At 55.9% G+C, this 15,162-nt stretch overlaps 5 protein-coding genes across 5 annotated transcripts; 4 read left to right on the top strand and 1 right to left on the bottom strand.

Annotated features, from left to right (window-relative positions):
- Nucleotides 1-483: 483 nt before the first annotated feature.
- Nucleotides 484-2,700, top strand: H310_01923 (hypothetical protein). Its single transcript, XM_008865269.1, has one exon. The coding sequence runs from the start codon at nucleotides 542-544 to the stop codon at nucleotides 2,570-2,572; it is 2,031 nt and encodes a 676-aa protein (XP_008863491.1). The 5' UTR covers nucleotides 484-541; the 3' UTR covers nucleotides 2,573-2,700.
- A 76-nt stretch (nucleotides 2,701-2,776) lies between these two features.
- H310_01924 (hypothetical protein) lies at nucleotides 2,777-4,316 on the top strand. Its single transcript, XM_008865270.1, has one exon. The coding sequence runs from the start codon at nucleotides 2,814-2,816 to the stop codon at nucleotides 4,236-4,238; it is 1,425 nt and encodes a 474-aa protein (XP_008863492.1). The 5' UTR covers nucleotides 2,777-2,813; the 3' UTR covers nucleotides 4,239-4,316.
- On the bottom strand, nucleotides 2,944-5,694 carry H310_01925 (hypothetical protein). Its single transcript, XM_008865271.1, has 7 exons — nucleotides 5,543-5,694; nucleotides 5,337-5,495; nucleotides 5,250-5,289; nucleotides 5,149-5,201; nucleotides 4,900-5,106; nucleotides 4,748-4,852; nucleotides 2,944-4,693 (listed from the first exon to the last, which is right to left on the bottom strand). The coding sequence occupies exons 1-7, from the start codon at nucleotides 5,654-5,656 to the stop codon at nucleotides 4,271-4,273; spliced, it is 1,101 nt and encodes a 366-aa protein (XP_008863493.1). The 5' UTR covers nucleotides 5,657-5,694; the 3' UTR covers nucleotides 2,944-4,270.
- Nucleotides 5,695-8,273: 2,579 nt separating this feature from the next.
- H310_01926 (hypothetical protein) lies at nucleotides 8,274-13,064 on the top strand. The gene is made up of 3 exons (XM_008865272.1): nucleotides 8,274-8,512; nucleotides 8,580-8,651; nucleotides 8,703-13,064. The coding sequence occupies exons 1-3, from the start codon at nucleotides 8,371-8,373 to the stop codon at nucleotides 13,022-13,024; spliced, it is 4,536 nt and encodes a 1,511-aa protein (XP_008863494.1). The 5' UTR covers nucleotides 8,274-8,370; the 3' UTR covers nucleotides 13,025-13,064.
- A 569-nt stretch (nucleotides 13,065-13,633) lies between these two features.
- Nucleotides 13,634-14,168, top strand: H310_01927 (hypothetical protein; the record flags this gene model as incomplete). Its single annotated transcript, XM_008865273.1, has 1 exon — nucleotides 13,634-14,168. The coding sequence occupies one exon, from the start codon at nucleotides 13,634-13,636 to the stop codon at nucleotides 13,865-13,867; it is 234 nt and encodes a 77-aa protein (XP_008863495.1). The 3' UTR covers nucleotides 13,868-14,168.
- Nucleotides 14,169-15,162: the final 994 nt, after the last annotated feature.

The following is a 15,162-nucleotide window of genomic DNA, read 5'->3' on the forward strand; positions in this document are numbered from 1 at the left end:
CATATTGAACGCGTCCTTTAGATCCGATCAACCCTTCGTCAGGCGCAGCAAGCAGGTACTCGCTACACTCCACGGGCACTCACACGCGTCCGGCAGAACGACGCCGCAACGTGCATGTTTCTCGGATCAATTGCTTGTCATCAAGCTTGTCATCGAGGTATCGTCGATCGAACGAGTCGTACGATCGACGAACACAACGATGGATTTTTTCCCCGCGAGAAATTGTTTTTTTCTTTCGTTCGTTTTTGGAAACACCACATTAGCCAGAGCAATACAAACAAAAACATTTTTTTCTTGACTGATGTCGGTGGTCCGACGAGGATAGTCCAATGTGTATAGATTACTCAAGATCTCATGATCGCATGATTGCTACAAAAATTCCCGACGACGACCAACATTGCCCGAATTACAATAATTTCATATGAGAAATATCATTATAGCGTTGGTCGTGCGCATTGTCGTCGCCACTTTCAATTTGACGGCACGACGACCATGGTCGAGGCGGTGCTTGCGGCAGTCTGGCATTTGCACCACAGCGTCGATGCAGTGGCAAGTGATCCTGTCGTCGTTGGCCGTCTTGGCGTTCACACACGTCACCGAAGGCAAGCATGTCGGGCGGCATGAATCAGGCCGCGGGGCTGATATGTACGACTTCTCCAAAGTGTACAAGGTCGAGGCCCCCATCAAGATCGCGGAAAGGGTCAAGCAATCGATCGAGCACAAGGCTGGCAAGTCAGCAACATATACTATTCCGTTCAAGGGTCCATTCGTCCAGGTCCACTTCTCCGACTTCTCGCTTCCCGACGGCGATTCGATTACATTGTCGACGTCTGCCAAGCACCGGCAAAAAATCAAGGCCGGCGACTTGAACGAAAGCGGTCTCTCCAACCGGTTGGACACTGGCAGCTCGACCCTCACCATCGAGTACAAGTCCAATGGCCCCCATCACTCCCGTGACGCGAAGGGGTTTGCCATCGACTACATCCTCCATGAACCGAAGAAGGCCGCCAAGAAGGAAGACGTGTGCGGTGCGAAACCGGCGTGGGAGCCCGCTCAATGCCTCGCCAAGACAGATTCCGTCAAGTACACCTTGAGCAAGGCCACTGCGCGTATGGTGATCCAAGGCGGCCAAGGCGCAGGCACGGGATTCCTCATTGGATGTGACGGCTGGTTCCTCACCAATGAGCACAACATCGAGACGCAGGCTGCGACGACAGCCGCCACGTACGAGTTTGGCAGCGAGTGCTCATGCGACGACAAGCAAGGCAACACGAAAATGATGGGATGCGAAGGCAAGGTCAAGATCACGGGCGACGCCACACTCTTTGCAGTCAACAAAGAGCTCGACTATACCCTCGTGCAATTTGACAAAAAACACTGGGCCACCTTGGAACCGTTCGGCTACTTCACGCTTCGTCGCAGCGGGGCCGAACTTGGCGAGAAGATGTGGGCGCCGCAGTACCCCCAAGCCCACCCGCTGCAGATCGTCCAGCGACTGGAAAACCAGACGGCCACAACGATCACGAGCTTGAACGTCGAGAACGAGTGCGGGAAGGGCCAGGTGGGGTACTATGCTGACACGATGGGCGGGTCAAGCGGAGCGCCAGTCGTCGGCAATGCTGACAACCAAGTGATTGCCCTCCACCACTGCGGTGGGTGTCAAAACGTGGCGTACTCGACCAAAAAGATCCTCGACGACGTCGAGAAGATCTTCAAGTCGAAGAACATTCCCGTGCCGACATGCTGGACGCAAGCCAAGGGTGGACTGGGCAAAAGCGCTGCCGAGACCCCTGCCAAGAAGCATGGAAATGGCAAGCAGCCTATCGACTTGAGCAGCCTCTTCACCCCCAAGGGGGATGCAGGTGGCAAAGGAACTGCACCGTCGGTGAGCGCTGGAGGCCAAGCAGACACCAAGAAGCCCAAGAAGCACCACAAAACCGCGCTGTCAGCTCCGGCGGGTGCTGAGGAAATTGCCCCTCAGGCCTCTCCCCGTCATCACACCGCATCGGGAGAACAAGCAGACGCCAAGAAGCCCAAAAAACACCACAAAGCTACGCAGGCAACTCCGGCGGATATTGAAGAACCTGCCCCCCACGCCCCTTCCCGTCATCCCGCCGAATCGGCACGACGTACCAAGAAGAGCGGACGTCGCAATGGCGGTGCCCGCAACGTCCCAGTCCAACAAGTCGAGCAGGTTGAGCAAGTTGAACAAGTCGTGCCTGAAAAACCTCGTCGTCGACGCCAATCTCCAAGACGCCCTGTTTCGCAACCAGTTGACGAAGGCGAGGTTCCTTCTCGCCGTCGCCGCGGCGGCCGTGCGCCCCCCACGCAAGAGCTTTACGAAGTCAAGGTGTGTAAGGCAGCCACTTATGCTGTCGACGCTCCTCCGTGCTCCGAGACGGGCGACGCTTGCCCTAAGGCGTACGATGTACCGATCGGAGGGTGCTACCCTGGCGTGATCAACTCCCCCACGGGGTGTGTGGTCCCTGAAGATGCCATTTGCATGCAAGCACCGAGCCCCCAAGACGGATCGATCTACTACAAATGCGTCTTCCCCTCCGTCGGCTGCTAGAGCCCCCTGATCCATTCTTCGTTGGTTTTCGAGTCACCTTCGCGAGGAATAGCATCGCTTTTTTGCATTGCTGCTGTCAATGGAAGGAGGCGAATATAAATATTACTCGGATATGAGATTTTCCAAAATATCCAGTTTTTGATTTATCTAGTCCACCCTCACCGGTGCACGACACGACGTCGTCAATCGTATCCGGAAAAGCAACCATGTTGATCTGTCGGTATTCCTTGTCATTGTCACGATGGCGAGGAGATGGATCGGCGTCGGTGCGGCGTTCGCGTTTGCGATGGCCGTGGCACCGACGATCGTGATGGGGGCGACGGTGGAAGACACAAAGCTACAAGTGAAGCGCCCGTTCATTGGTAAGATAGGTGAACTTGTCAACATCACACTGTCGATCCCAGTGGGCAAGCGCGTCCATCACCGCATCGTGGCGACCAAGTCGCAGACACAGTTCATGGGGCTGCGCTTCTCAACATTTGACCTGGCCCCTGGCGACTCGCTTCAAGTGTTCTCGGATAGCAACAGCTTCACGTACTCGGGCCATGGTCCATCGAGTCACTTCTCGGACAACGTCCATGGCAATGCGTTGGAATTCTTGTACACACCAGGCCACTCCCATGCATCGACATCGCACGAAGGCATTACGATCACGGCGGTGCTCGAAGGGTTTCCATCTTCGACAGGCCGAGAAGACGTGTGCGGAGTCCAGCCGCAGTGGTGGCCGAATGTGTGCAACGCCACAAAGCTCCCCGACGCGTACAAAAACTCCAAGTCCATTGCACGGCTCACGATGGACGGAATCAAGTACGGCACAGGGTTTTTGGTCGGGTGCGATGGATATTTCCTCACCAACAACCACAACGTCAACACGAAAGCAAGTGCGTCGACGCTCAAGTTTGAATTCGGCGCCGAGAGCGCCACTTGTCGCGACCCGTGCAACTCGGTGGCGTTAGGGTGTCCTGGCAGTGTCGTGGTCACGGGGGCCAATTTGCTTGCCACTGACGAAACCCTCGACTACTCGTTGCTCCAATTGAGTCCTCGAAATCGAGCGCGCGTTGCCCAATTTGGCTACCTCAGTCTTCGCAAAACAGCCCCCACGTTGCACGAGCCCATTTACGTCATCCATCACCCGGACGGGTTTCCCAAAGCGTTTACGGACCGCCTTGAAAACGGAACCGAGACCGTCGTGACGAGCGTGTCAGTCCACAACGAGTGCGGCAAGGACCAAGTGGGATACATGGCCGACACACGGGGCGGGTCGTCCGGGTCGCCAGTCTTTGGCCGGGTAGACCACAAAGTCATTGCGCTGCACCACTGTGGGGGCTGCGAAAACGTCGCGCACGCCATGTCCAAGATTGTCGCCGATCTAAAGAAGAAGCTCAAGGGAAACGTACCTCGATGTTTCTTTCACTCCCACGAAGCCAAGAGCACGTGTTCGCTTCCAGAAGAACACGTCGAGTTTGTCGGGTACGACTGCGGATCGGTCCTAGCCGCGAATCCCGCGCTCTGCTGTGGGCTGTGCAGCAAGCACAAAAGATGCAAAGCCTTCACATGGACCAAGCTGGACAGACATGCTGACGGCGGCACCTGCTGGTTTAAGAGCATGGTCGGGACGCCCGTCCACACTCTCGGCGGCGTGTCCGGTGTTGTCCTGGGCGAGTAGCACAACCCCGTGATGATACCAACATATCCATCTTAATTTAAATCAAGCGAATCGCGGCCGCCGTGCAGTCGTTCGTGGTTCGGAAAACACGGCGTCGTGAACGACGTGTGCCTCAGGGCGTGGTCGAGCTCGGCCATCAATTCCTTGTCGTTGTCGCCAGGAAGGGTGCTATGCCGCCTGCCAGTCGGTCGAGGTGGAATGGATTTGTCGCACTGCATGCGCCGAATTTCCTCGGCCTTTGCACGTTTGAGCTTGACGACTTCGTCCGCAAGAAGGCGGAGGGCCGTTGAATTTTGATGGCACTGCCGCCGAAGGGCAGTCACTTGATCTCGCATTTCCGCTGCATGGACGTCATGGAGGGTCTGCATCGTCGCCAGCTCCGAGTTAACATTCTCCAGGCAACGTTCAAGACCTTGGTGACCGGCGTTTTGTTTGTCCATCATGTCGTGCAGTCGCTATGGTAAACATCGTGTGATGAGAGCGCCGCCCGTGTCAGTCGCGATATATACCTGAAACATTTTGTTCAGCTGTGACGCCACGACCTGCGCCTCCAGCGCGTGCTTCTCCTCAAGCAAGGTTTGTCCACTGCTCAAAGCGTTGGCTAAGTCAAATGTCTACCATGGAGCGATGTCAGATAGTTGAGTTGCTCGAGGGATACTACTTGTGCTATTCGTAAATCGTGGTCGCTGTAATACGTCGTCCACTTCGCGTGAGCCTGTCGGAGCTGCTCTGCTAACGCATCATGAGCTCGACAGAGCGATGCAACTCGACGATCCGTCGCCTCCACTTGCGCCGCAATATCGTGATATCGATGATCGGTGTTGTGGTTGCAAGCGTCTTTGTCTGAAAGCTTTAGTCGCATCAAATCCTGTAAGGAATTGTTAAACCCACACCACGAGATGGTACATGCCTCGTTCATGGTTTGCAACGAGTGGTGTGACGCGACGCGCTGTTCGACCATTCCTGCGCGTGAATGTGTTGAAGGTACAACTGAAGCCTTTGATGACTTACCCAACCGAGCTTCAAAGTCTTGCGCGAAAGACCTCAGGATCTACATGACCATGAGCGGGCAAAGGAGACGGGATGACAAGCGACGACCTTGTCGGAAGCAGCTGCAACGTGCTGTTGATGCTTTTGTGTTTCAACTTGCTCAGAAGCCATGTTCTTCAGGGTGCACTGGGCATCAGAGTGCAATCGAGTGGCTGCATCAATCTTGGCATGCAACAAGGCCACTTGCTCGCGCACTTCTGCTCGTATCTGCACAGGGCATTGTAAATGGCGTCCATTGAGGGCACGCCACCTACTTTCATCAACTCGGCAACGAAAAAACTCGACTGTTGCTGGGTCGTGTACTGAGGCAGCACCGCATTGGCCTTGCAACTGATTGCCCCATAAGCCTCCCCCTCAAACGATGCCATGGATGCGCCGCAGGTCTCGGCTGCTGACTTGTGGCTCGATGTTCCACACAATGCCATTGGTCGACGTCAGACAGATTTCGATTGGCTAGAATTCTAAACGGCGGTTTCACTTCGCCGACGTTGTGCCACGTCACATTGCCCCATCGACACATCCATTGCGTGGTGCAAGTTGCACTCTGAAGGAGGAATCACACAAATGCATTCAATGACGAAGCGGCGGCCGCCCTCATTTAAGCATCGCCCTTCGACGATGGCGACAGGGGGTTGCTCACACAATGTACACGGGTCTTGCGGCGCTGAACACTACGGCTTCTTAGAACTGGTAAATGGCTCTGTACACTTCGTTACCGCGAGTGCGGATAGTTGACGCCGGCAGGACAAAATCTTGGCCCATTCCTTTCATCATGAGGATGGCGATGTGAACTCGCGGAACTCATTGTTAAAATAACCCGTCGTACCCCAGGTTCACTTGATAGTCGGGCGAGGGGTATGACCCGCATCACACGCTTCATACGGCGGCCGAGAGTTTGACACTTGGCGTCATATCCATTTCCCTGGGGGGTTCCTCGAGTCACCGAACGTGTTCAAGCTCAAGCTAGTGTCGGCGAGAGTGTCCATGGACAAATCCAACTTCCCCGGTGGCCTATCGATGCCTTTGCATTCGGTTTCCGACAGCGGGGCAGGTCCACGACACATTTCATCGGTGGGTTCAAGCAGACTGGGCTTGCCAAGGCCGCCCCAGGTGCGGTTCAAGTTGACTTGGTGCCGGTTACCACTCAGCTTGACGTTGCCTTTGACGTCGACAAAGTACACCTTGTACGTGTCCGCAGGGTGGGTTTGTTGTTGAAAATGTCGCCGAAGATGCCTGATGTCCACAATCGAATCACGTACAGCGACTGAAAGTACAGTGCTTGCCATGAATGTCAATGAGGTGGACATTGAGTTGACCATGGGTGCGAGCAATTGGGCGAAGGAGCAAGCTGGAAACCCTACGAAGTGGTCATGCTTTGCTTCGATGACGACGTCGTCAGAAACAACGTCGATAAGCTACCCATGTATGCGTGGATGAGTGTGCCATGAGTAGTAAGATTGAAGCTGTACCGACACAGCATCTCGGCCGATCTCTGATGCGAACAGCAAAGCTGACTGTTGGGAGGCAGCTGTGGGTGACGCGATTGGGTCGGTCCATGAGTCGCATGCTGCACGCTCCACACATGGCCTTGACATGCTTTACAAACGGACACCGCTTGACCCCATGAGCCTGGTAGGGTATGTATTTGCGTGCATGCTTCGTCGCCTCTAGGCTGTCAAGGCGTCGCACCAGTGGAATATCGTCCCAGGCAAACACCAGGCATGCTTCTATCGGGCCCTCAAGAGCTACCGAGTCATCCGCCGTGGAAGTCGTTCAGAACATTGTCGATTTATGTTGGCGACGACGACGTGGGGCGATCAAATGAGATTGAATTGCATTGTGACTGCTGCGCTTCCTGGACAACTCATGCGGCAAGCAGGAAGGGCCACGATCGAGTAGACGGTAATTGTAGAATGGGCTTAGTAGAAATAAAAAATTCTCTCCGTGACAGCGACGGTAGTCTGTCCTCACGTTTACGCTCCACTCGGCGTCAGCCCTGTACCTGTGCTCAGGTTTGCCTTGGTGTGATAGGTCATGTCAACGTCAAGGCCGCAACGCGAATCGTCCACCGTCGCCCGGCCAAACAAGTACGGTGAGGAGCGAGCGAGCCAATATGCCGCTGATATTCGCATAACAGTCTGCATGTCGGCAGGTAGAGACCGCGAGACTGACGTGGTTTTTCTACAAGATCACCTTCGGCTAAATTCACACCTGGTTTCATCTCAACTCATTGTCATCATTGGATTTGTGCCGACGCGCTTGAAGACTACATGCAGACTGCGGCAAGATAGGCGCAGTCACTGTCGCGTCAGCCGCCATGGAGACCTCGTCGCTTCCCTCGTGATGGGTCGTTTGCTGAGCATTGGTTACCGACACTTGTTCTAGGTCCTAATGTACAATGGGCGCTGGCCCAAATTTTCTTCTTCGGTCCAGAGCATTTACTTTGCCAACTGACCCTTCCCACGATCTCTTGAAGCGATGGCAGTGCGTCCGGACCGCGCCATCTTGACATGGCATCGATCGGTGATGAAATGTTCTATTCCGAATTCCCACCAATGAAACATTGCACGACCAAACCATGGATACGAAAGCAGCAAAGGACAGCGACTTCAAAATGGACATTCACACTGCGCTGCAACCACCCTAGCCCAACTGCGAGACATGCCGCAACGAGCATTCTTCACGCTTCACATCATGATCCGTTTGTAGTTTTTGTCTTTGGTGTCCAAGTGCTACGAGTTTGGGGCTCCTCCACCGACTATCCTGCGGGAGGAGGAGCGACATTTTCGTGTCTGTTGGACGTTCGATGGAATTCTAGTTGTCGCCATCACTTGGTTTCAATATAGCATGTCATCCGCCTGAATTCGTTCGATTCCCTATCACAACCTATAACCTCGTAGAATGCATATCCGACTAAATTGAATTCGTTGTACCAATGGTCCAGTTCCGACACCGGTTTGGAGAATATAAGGTTTCAGAGGATATATCGCTTGAAGCGACAATAGCCTCGGATCGGTGGCGACGAGATCGACGACGCTCGAGACACAACGCACGCTTCATCGCTTCACTCGACGTCATCGCCATGGAGGAAAAACCATTGCATCATGCAATACTTAAGTACAGGCATCTGAATGACAGAAAGCACTCGTCGCAACCTACCGCGAATGGCATGATCGGCGCGTCGGCCACCTCCACGTCCGACGCAGCGTCCGCCACATCCACAGGTACCTGAAGAACTTTGCTCGTGTCGAATGCAATGCAAGGAATCATGCATGACGTCGTGCATTCCAGTGCGCAAGAGACAACCCTATTCGTACCAAGACCATACAAGCGTAGTCGGGCAATTGCTTGGCGCCACATCGGGTATGGACTTCGGTGCATGCCGTGCTCTCGTCGACTCAGCAAGGCATCTAGGTGCGCGAAAAAGCACCGTATCGTCGCTCAATGGATTGTATCTACCAACGACGGCGAGTAGCAATGGCGGACTGTTGCGGCCGGCGGCATCGTCTAGCCTCCACCATCATCATCATCATCATCATTCGAACCATCACATCTCGCCATCGACAACAAACGAAGGGTTTCAGTACGAAGAAGCTTTCAATCGGGGCAAGAGACACGTCGAGAAGAAGGACTACAAGCGCGCCGTGTCTGAGTTTTCTGAAGCGATCACGATCTCCCCGAACAAACTCAAGGCGTACATCCAGCGAGGCGACTGCTACGTCAACACGGGGCGCTTTCAACCCGCGATAGACGACTTCTCCAAAGTCATACAGATGACCCCTGCCAACGCCGATATCTTTGCGAAACGGGCAAAGGCGTTTGAAAAAATGCACAAGTTTGCAGACGCAATTGCCGACTACAGCCAGGCCATCGACCTCAGCACGTCGCCGACTAAGGTCCGGGAGATGTATTTGGCTCGCGGCCGCGTCTTCATGTCGATGAACAGCCTTGCACAAGCGCTGGACGATTTCACGGTGGCCGTGGAGCTCGATCCACGGTCGGATGTTGCTCTCTTTGAGCGCGCGAGTGTGTTTGCTCAACTGAAAAAGTATGACCTAGCGCTGCACGACCTCGACAAAGTCATCGAGCTCGAGAGCAAGCCTGGTCGCACCGTGCGGCAAGAGTCGTGGCTCGGTCGAGCGCACATGTTGCTAAAGCTTGCCGACGAGGAGGAGCACACTTACATCGCGGATGAGTCTGCTGCATCGACCGAGGCCGGGTTTGGTGCGAACGACCCCTTGTCGGTCTTCCACGTCGACCGCGAGTCTGCGCTGGACGTCCAGCACACGTCTCCAAATCAGAGCGACGCCGCCAAGAGCTACGTCTTTCGCGCGATCAAGGACGTGACGAACGCGTTGGAGGCGGAGCCGGAATCGGTGAGTCTCTTGGAGATGCGAGGCGAGGGGTACCTTCGAGTTGGCGATTTCCACAACGCTCTCGTCGACTTGAACGCCGCGATTAGTCGCGATTCCAAGAATGCGTCGTTGCTACTGCTGCGGGCGATGGTGTTCAAGTGCCAGGATGCGCATCTGTCCATGGTGCCTCTCGCCCGAGCGATCAATCAAGTCACGCGGGTGATCGAGCTGTCGACGAACGCTCACGAAGCATACTTTGCACGAGCGAGGCTGCACGTTGAAAACCACTCGATCGAACTCGCTGTTGAAGATCTCAGTGCTATTGTGGAGATGTATAGCAATGCGCTTCAGCGCAAGGAAGAAACCAAGGGCACGGCGGGATTGTCGACAGGTGCCAATCCGCTTGTGGATGGCCACGACGGCGGCACTGCCTTTGCTTCGTCGCTACATTTCCGCCAACAGCACGCCGCGCCAAGTCCCACGGACATTGCGCTGAGAGCACTGCTTTGCCGTGCGCGATTGTACATGATGTGGCAAGGCAGCGCCAAAGCAGTCGGCGTCAAGGAAGCGATGGCCGACTACCAGCGGATATTGTCGGTGGCCCCCGGCAACCTGGATGCGCAAATGGAGCTGCAAGTTGCCAAGGATGTTGAGGAGAAGTCGCAAGCGGACCTTTCTGCAGCCGCATTCGAATGGCTGATGAAGCACGGAAATGGTGAAAGCACCAGCGGAGGGAGTGCGTCGATGAAGGATCAGCACAGCGCGGAGGGTGGGAAAAGAGCGTCGAAGAAGAAGAAGAAGAAGGGTCCAAAGCAACTGCCACCCACGCCAGACGCCGTGCAAGTTGCAACAGAGCCTGTACCTCGGATCGTGCTCCCTCCACCGATGGTGGTGGTGGATCCAGTGCCTCCAGCGTCCCAGCCATCCCCTTCGACATCAAAACCCCCCACTCCCCCAACGAATCGACGACTCCTGTCCGCAAATGGCCAACAACAACTACCTCCCACCCCAATGTGTACCCGCGACGAGGCGTGCGAAAGCATGAGCGAAGCAGAAGTTGCGCCAAAGGACCAGCGACGAGCGATTTCTCCGACTGTGTCGACCAACTTGGTATTTCACTTTTCGCTCACGGAAAACGATGAAGACGCTGCTGCCAATTCTCCGCCTGCCGTCGAAGCGCTAGCTGTCACTTCCACTACTCCTCCCACCGTGATAACCACCCGAGACGTGGCCACGGGCAAGCCATCGAGGGCGACAACGAGCCCGCCAGTCATCGCCTCTAACGGCAGCCTAGACGATGCTGCGTCGATGGACGATGAAGAAGCGGTCGACTTTCATGGAGAGCGCATTGCGACGACGCCTCTGTCGATGTCTTCGTCCGACATTTTGATGGACGAGCGGTATTTGAAAAAGCGCAAGAGGCAGCTCGAGAAACTGCGGCAAGATCTCGTGGATGCTTGTGCGAGGCGCCAAATCGACCAAATCAACGACGCGATTGTCCGCGCTGCGCGCAAACAAATGCACGACCAGTTGGTCGATGAAATCCACACAGCCAAGCAGTTGCTCGAGGTGCTCCAGCAAGCACCTCCACCCGACGAAGGAGCTGGCGACGACACGGTTGGAAACGACAAGGGTGGCGACCACATTGACGCGGACAACGCGGGGGCGCCACAGGCTACAAAAGGATCGACAACGGCGGAAGGGACGAAGGGGTTGGCACCAGCTTCCTCTCCAAAATCCAAATCGTCGGCACCGACAACACCCGACAAAGTGAAGGCAAAATCCCCCATCCGATCCCTTCCAACGACCAACACGTCGCCAGGCGTTGTCGCCTCAAGGATACCCACAGGAGACGGAGGTCGAGACGCGAAAGAGACGGACGCTCACATCGTGATGCTTCAAAGCCAGCTCGAAGCGATGCAGCTGCAGTATACGAGGTGTCGCATGGACCTGGAGCGGATTCAAGTGCAGCTCAAACCAGCACTCAACTACAACTTGACCGTTCCATTTGCCCATAAACTACAAGGCATGGAGCGGTGCATGCGGCCGTTGAACCCGTCGATTCTCGGGTGTCCGGCGATGCGCCAAGTCGACGCCATGATCAATCAAGCATTTGGACCGACGCTGGAGTCCCAACGAGTACGGGCCAAACTCCTGCGGTATCTTCGGCATGTTCTCGACCAGAGCCACTGCTTCTACCCGTGTACTCCGTCGGGATCGTACCCGCTCAAGACATATTTACCAGACTCGGACATTGACGTATGCTTGGAAGTCCCGGATGCTGCCGCCGCCGCTACGTGGCATTTGGCCGTAACACAAGCCCTGATCGGGGCTGCGACTCCCGATGTCCGGTCTACGCCGGCATCCCTTGCGCCCGATCCCGCCAGCGCGGTTGGCCCATCTTCATCTGTGGTCGCGTCGGCTCCGGAGATCTTCAACTGCACCGTGCGCAACGTGACCTTTATCAACGCCGAAGTCCGCGTCGTGAAATGCACGATCGACAACGTGTCGATTGACTTTACCGCCAACAGGTTTGGGGCGTTGGGCGCGCTGTCCCTACTCCATGAAATGGATGCTCGAGTGGGTCACAACCACTTGTTTAAGCGCAGCTTGATCTTGATCAAGTCGTGGGCGATGTACGACAGTTGCCGGTTCATCGTGGGGCCAGGGCGCAGCAACATTTTGGGCGCCGTGTCGGGCGCGCTGTCGACGTTTGCGCTCAACACGATGGTCATGTGCATTTTCAACTTGTACGGGAAGCGCATTGTCCATCCGCTGCAAGGCCTGATGGAGTTCCTCCACATGTTTGCCGACTTTGACTGGCAATACCACGCCGTGAGTTTGTTTGGCGCGGTGCCGATAGCGTCCCTGAACAACTCGTCGCCGTCGAAATCAAAGGACACGATGCTGATTGACGAAGCGTTCGTGGCCCAGCTCAAGGCCAAAGTCGACCAAGTGAGCAGCCCCGACGTCAAGCCGCCGACGGTACTGCCGTTCCAAGTCCGTGCCTGCAATGTTGTAGACCCCCTGAACGAATCCAACAACGTTGCGCGCAGCGTGACAGCCGACAATCTGGCAGAAATGAAGCAAGCGTTCCAGGGTGCTCGGCAAGCGCTCGTCGATATCTTTTACGAGGGGTGGCAGAGCGCCGAATACAACAGCTCGGCAAACGATGACGTGCACGCCGAAGATATTTTGGCACACGTCGAGCGTGTGGATACGTTGTTTGCAAACGGGATGCAGATGTACAGCAGTGGGTGGCGGCCCGACCTGCTCGTCCATCCGAGGCAGCTCTGGCATGGCCCGGCCATGCACCTCGGTGGGGGAGGTGCCGACGACACCGACGTGCTGCAGACCCAAATTCCCGACATGTTCCGATGATAGAAATCCGCCCACGAATAGAAGGATGTTTTAAGTTGGCTGCTTGTTGAAAACACCACGGGGTGGCACGAGGATGATGGAAGTGGCCAACCGCGAGTGCCATCCATGAGACAAGGTGGGGGCACAACGAACGAGCCACAGTGGCTTGGATCGAATGGCCGGGAAGGATGTTCTGGTGTCGACGGCGCGCGCGGAAGTTGGGCGAGTACGGGTTGCAAACACACTCGCACTGCTTCCATCTAGGGATGAGTGCTTCTCACCAGGTACGTAGGCCACAGCTTAGCCCCCCCCCCGCCGCCAGCGGATTGGAGACGTAGCACGTCCACCATGAAGGTTGCTTTGCCGCTGCTGCAACTGAACCCCCCACGCTCCTCCATGTGGGCATTTCAGCTGTGCCCGGTAATCGAGGGCAAACTCGGGTACTTCGGATCAACGGGTGGCCACAATCATCGAATTGTGCATTTGCATGACCTCGCAATGTCCACCAAATCTGGAGCACTGCTCATATTCATGGGCTATTGCGCCGTCGCGCACAAGCACTTCATCCAGGCGTCGCTCATATCCAGCACGAGCTAGTGGTGGGTCTACTGCCGCCATTGTGTTCTGGCCATGGCTGCTGCCGCTGCAGCTAGCAACGACACCACCACCAACCAGCCACAAACTGTCATTGCGAAAGAAGTCGACGAAGTCATGGAGATCTTCCCAGTGCACACAGCAGCACCCGTCGAAGGGGAACTACCCGTTCCGTTGGTTGGGCACCGCAGTGTCATAAAGGCGGACCTGGCATACAGTGTCGTTGCGTCCCCGATTCCAGCCGTCCCGATCGTCAAGCGACTACAGTAGCGGGAATGCGCGGCGTGTACTGCGCGATGGCAGAATGGGCCGACTTCCACTGCCTAAAGAAGAAGCGTGCTCCATCGCGATGGATTCGCGTGCATCTCACCATGCATTTTTGTTTCGTGCTTGGATACGTCACAAAACTACCTCCCGTCATGTGCTCGGCTCGGACGCGTACAACGCGAAGGAGCGCATGTTGCCGCCAGAAGAATCTGCCGGTCGCAAAAGAACACAAGTGGCGGCACCTTTCGTGCAATGCCAGCATGTTGCCGATAACTTGCCAAAAGGACCAAACCGACCATGTCCACGTTGTCGTCCCGAGTGTACCGACAGCGTGGTAACGTGTGAAAGGGCAAGTCGTGCACCGACGCACACGCGGTCCTTTCAGACGTGTACCCCGACCCTTTTGGATCATGCACACGATGCAAACGCACTGGGCCATCCCTGTCAACACATGCGCCGCCGCCATGTCATCAAAGACATTGCATTTTCGTGCGACGAAGACAATGAAAAGGACAGTGGTGGTCTCGCCATGGCGGTCGCACTTCGGCCACTCTGGCGTGCCCTGCTGGGCACCTCAGTCCAGCAGTGCCAGCCGCCGAAGGGTGCAACGATGCGCTGGTCCACTTCACGATCGAGTATAGCTTGGTGTTCTCGTGGGTCGAATCAAAAGAGCGAGTCTTTCCCGCGTCGCTCGCGTCGCAGCATGAAACTCGCAACGATCATCTCGCGCGCCGCGTGGAGAGCCAGCAACAGGTTTGGTCAAGGCAAACCCTGGTGCTTCAACCCTCCCTCACTCACCCGGCCATGATGGGTGGCAATGACATATTTGATGCATAGCTCGTCCAGCAGCGAACGCCGGACCTAGACACGCTGACGTAGCCCTGTCGCGCCGTTGACCTGGCGATGGTCGCACGAATTGGTCAGGACCGAGACGCAATTGTCGCGGTGGTGCTTCCTCCTTCCGTCGTCAACGTGCGCAAGATTCACTCGGTGGCACACACGTATTGCAACGAAAGTGTCGAGCCAGCCTTCCACTCGCTCATGCAGACCGAACTCTATGACGACATGGTGGCGCAGAGGTTGCGGGCTGCATTGAAGTTGGCACTTCAGTGCCTGCGGTTCAACTTGTACCCGTGGCAACAACTATCTATAACGATCACATTATCCGCTCGGTCTGGACTGTGGCATCGCCTTGACAGCGTTGGGGCGCACTAGTCGTCGTTGGGCTTAGCAAACCGACGCACAGCTGCTCAAGCTCGCGGGCAAACGGTGGAACCGCCTATTGGCAAACTCCTCAC

This window comes from Aphanomyces invadans (assembly GCF_000520115.1).
Source record: "Aphanomyces invadans strain NJM9701 unplaced genomic scaffold supercont1.3, whole genome shotgun sequence".
NCBI classification, from domain to species: Eukaryota; Oomycota; class Saprolegniomycetes; order Saprolegniales; family Verrucalvaceae; genus Aphanomyces; species Aphanomyces invadans.

What these genes read in the sequence shown, in the direction of transcription:
- H310_01923 (XM_008865269.1), top strand. Translation starts at nt 542, where the DNA reads ATGCAGTGGCAAGTGATCCTGTCGTCGTTGGCCGTCTTGGCGTTCACA.
- H310_01924 (XM_008865270.1), top strand. Translation starts at nt 2,814, where the DNA reads ATGGCGAGGAGATGGATCGGCGTCGGTGCGGCGTTCGCGTTTGCGATG.
- H310_01925 (XM_008865271.1), bottom strand. Translation starts at nt 5,656, where the DNA reads ATGGCATCGTTTGAGGGGGAGGCTTATGGGGCAATCAGTTGCAAGGCC. An exon ending in TTGCAGCTGCTTCCGACAAG is followed by an intron (nt 5,290 to 5,336) that starts GTCGTCGCTTGT and finishes ATGGTCATGTAG; the next exon opens with ATCCTGAGGTCTTTCGCGCA. An exon ending in ACGATTTACGAATAGCACAA is followed by an intron (nt 4,853 to 4,899) that starts GTAGTATCCCTC and finishes GCTCCATGGTAG; the next exon opens with ACATTTGACTTAGCCAACGC.
- H310_01926 (XM_008865272.1), top strand. Translation starts at nt 8,371, where the DNA reads ATGGAGGAAAAACCATTGCATCATGCAATACTTAAGTACAGGCATCTG. An exon ending in AGCGTCCGCCACATCCACAG is followed by an intron (nt 8,513 to 8,579) that starts GTACCTGAAGAA and finishes CGTGCATTCCAG; the next exon opens with TGCGCAAGAGACAACCCTAT. An exon ending in ATTGCTTGGCGCCACATCGG is followed by an intron (nt 8,652 to 8,702) that starts GTATGGACTTCG and finishes CAAGGCATCTAG; the next exon opens with GTGCGCGAAAAAGCACCGTA.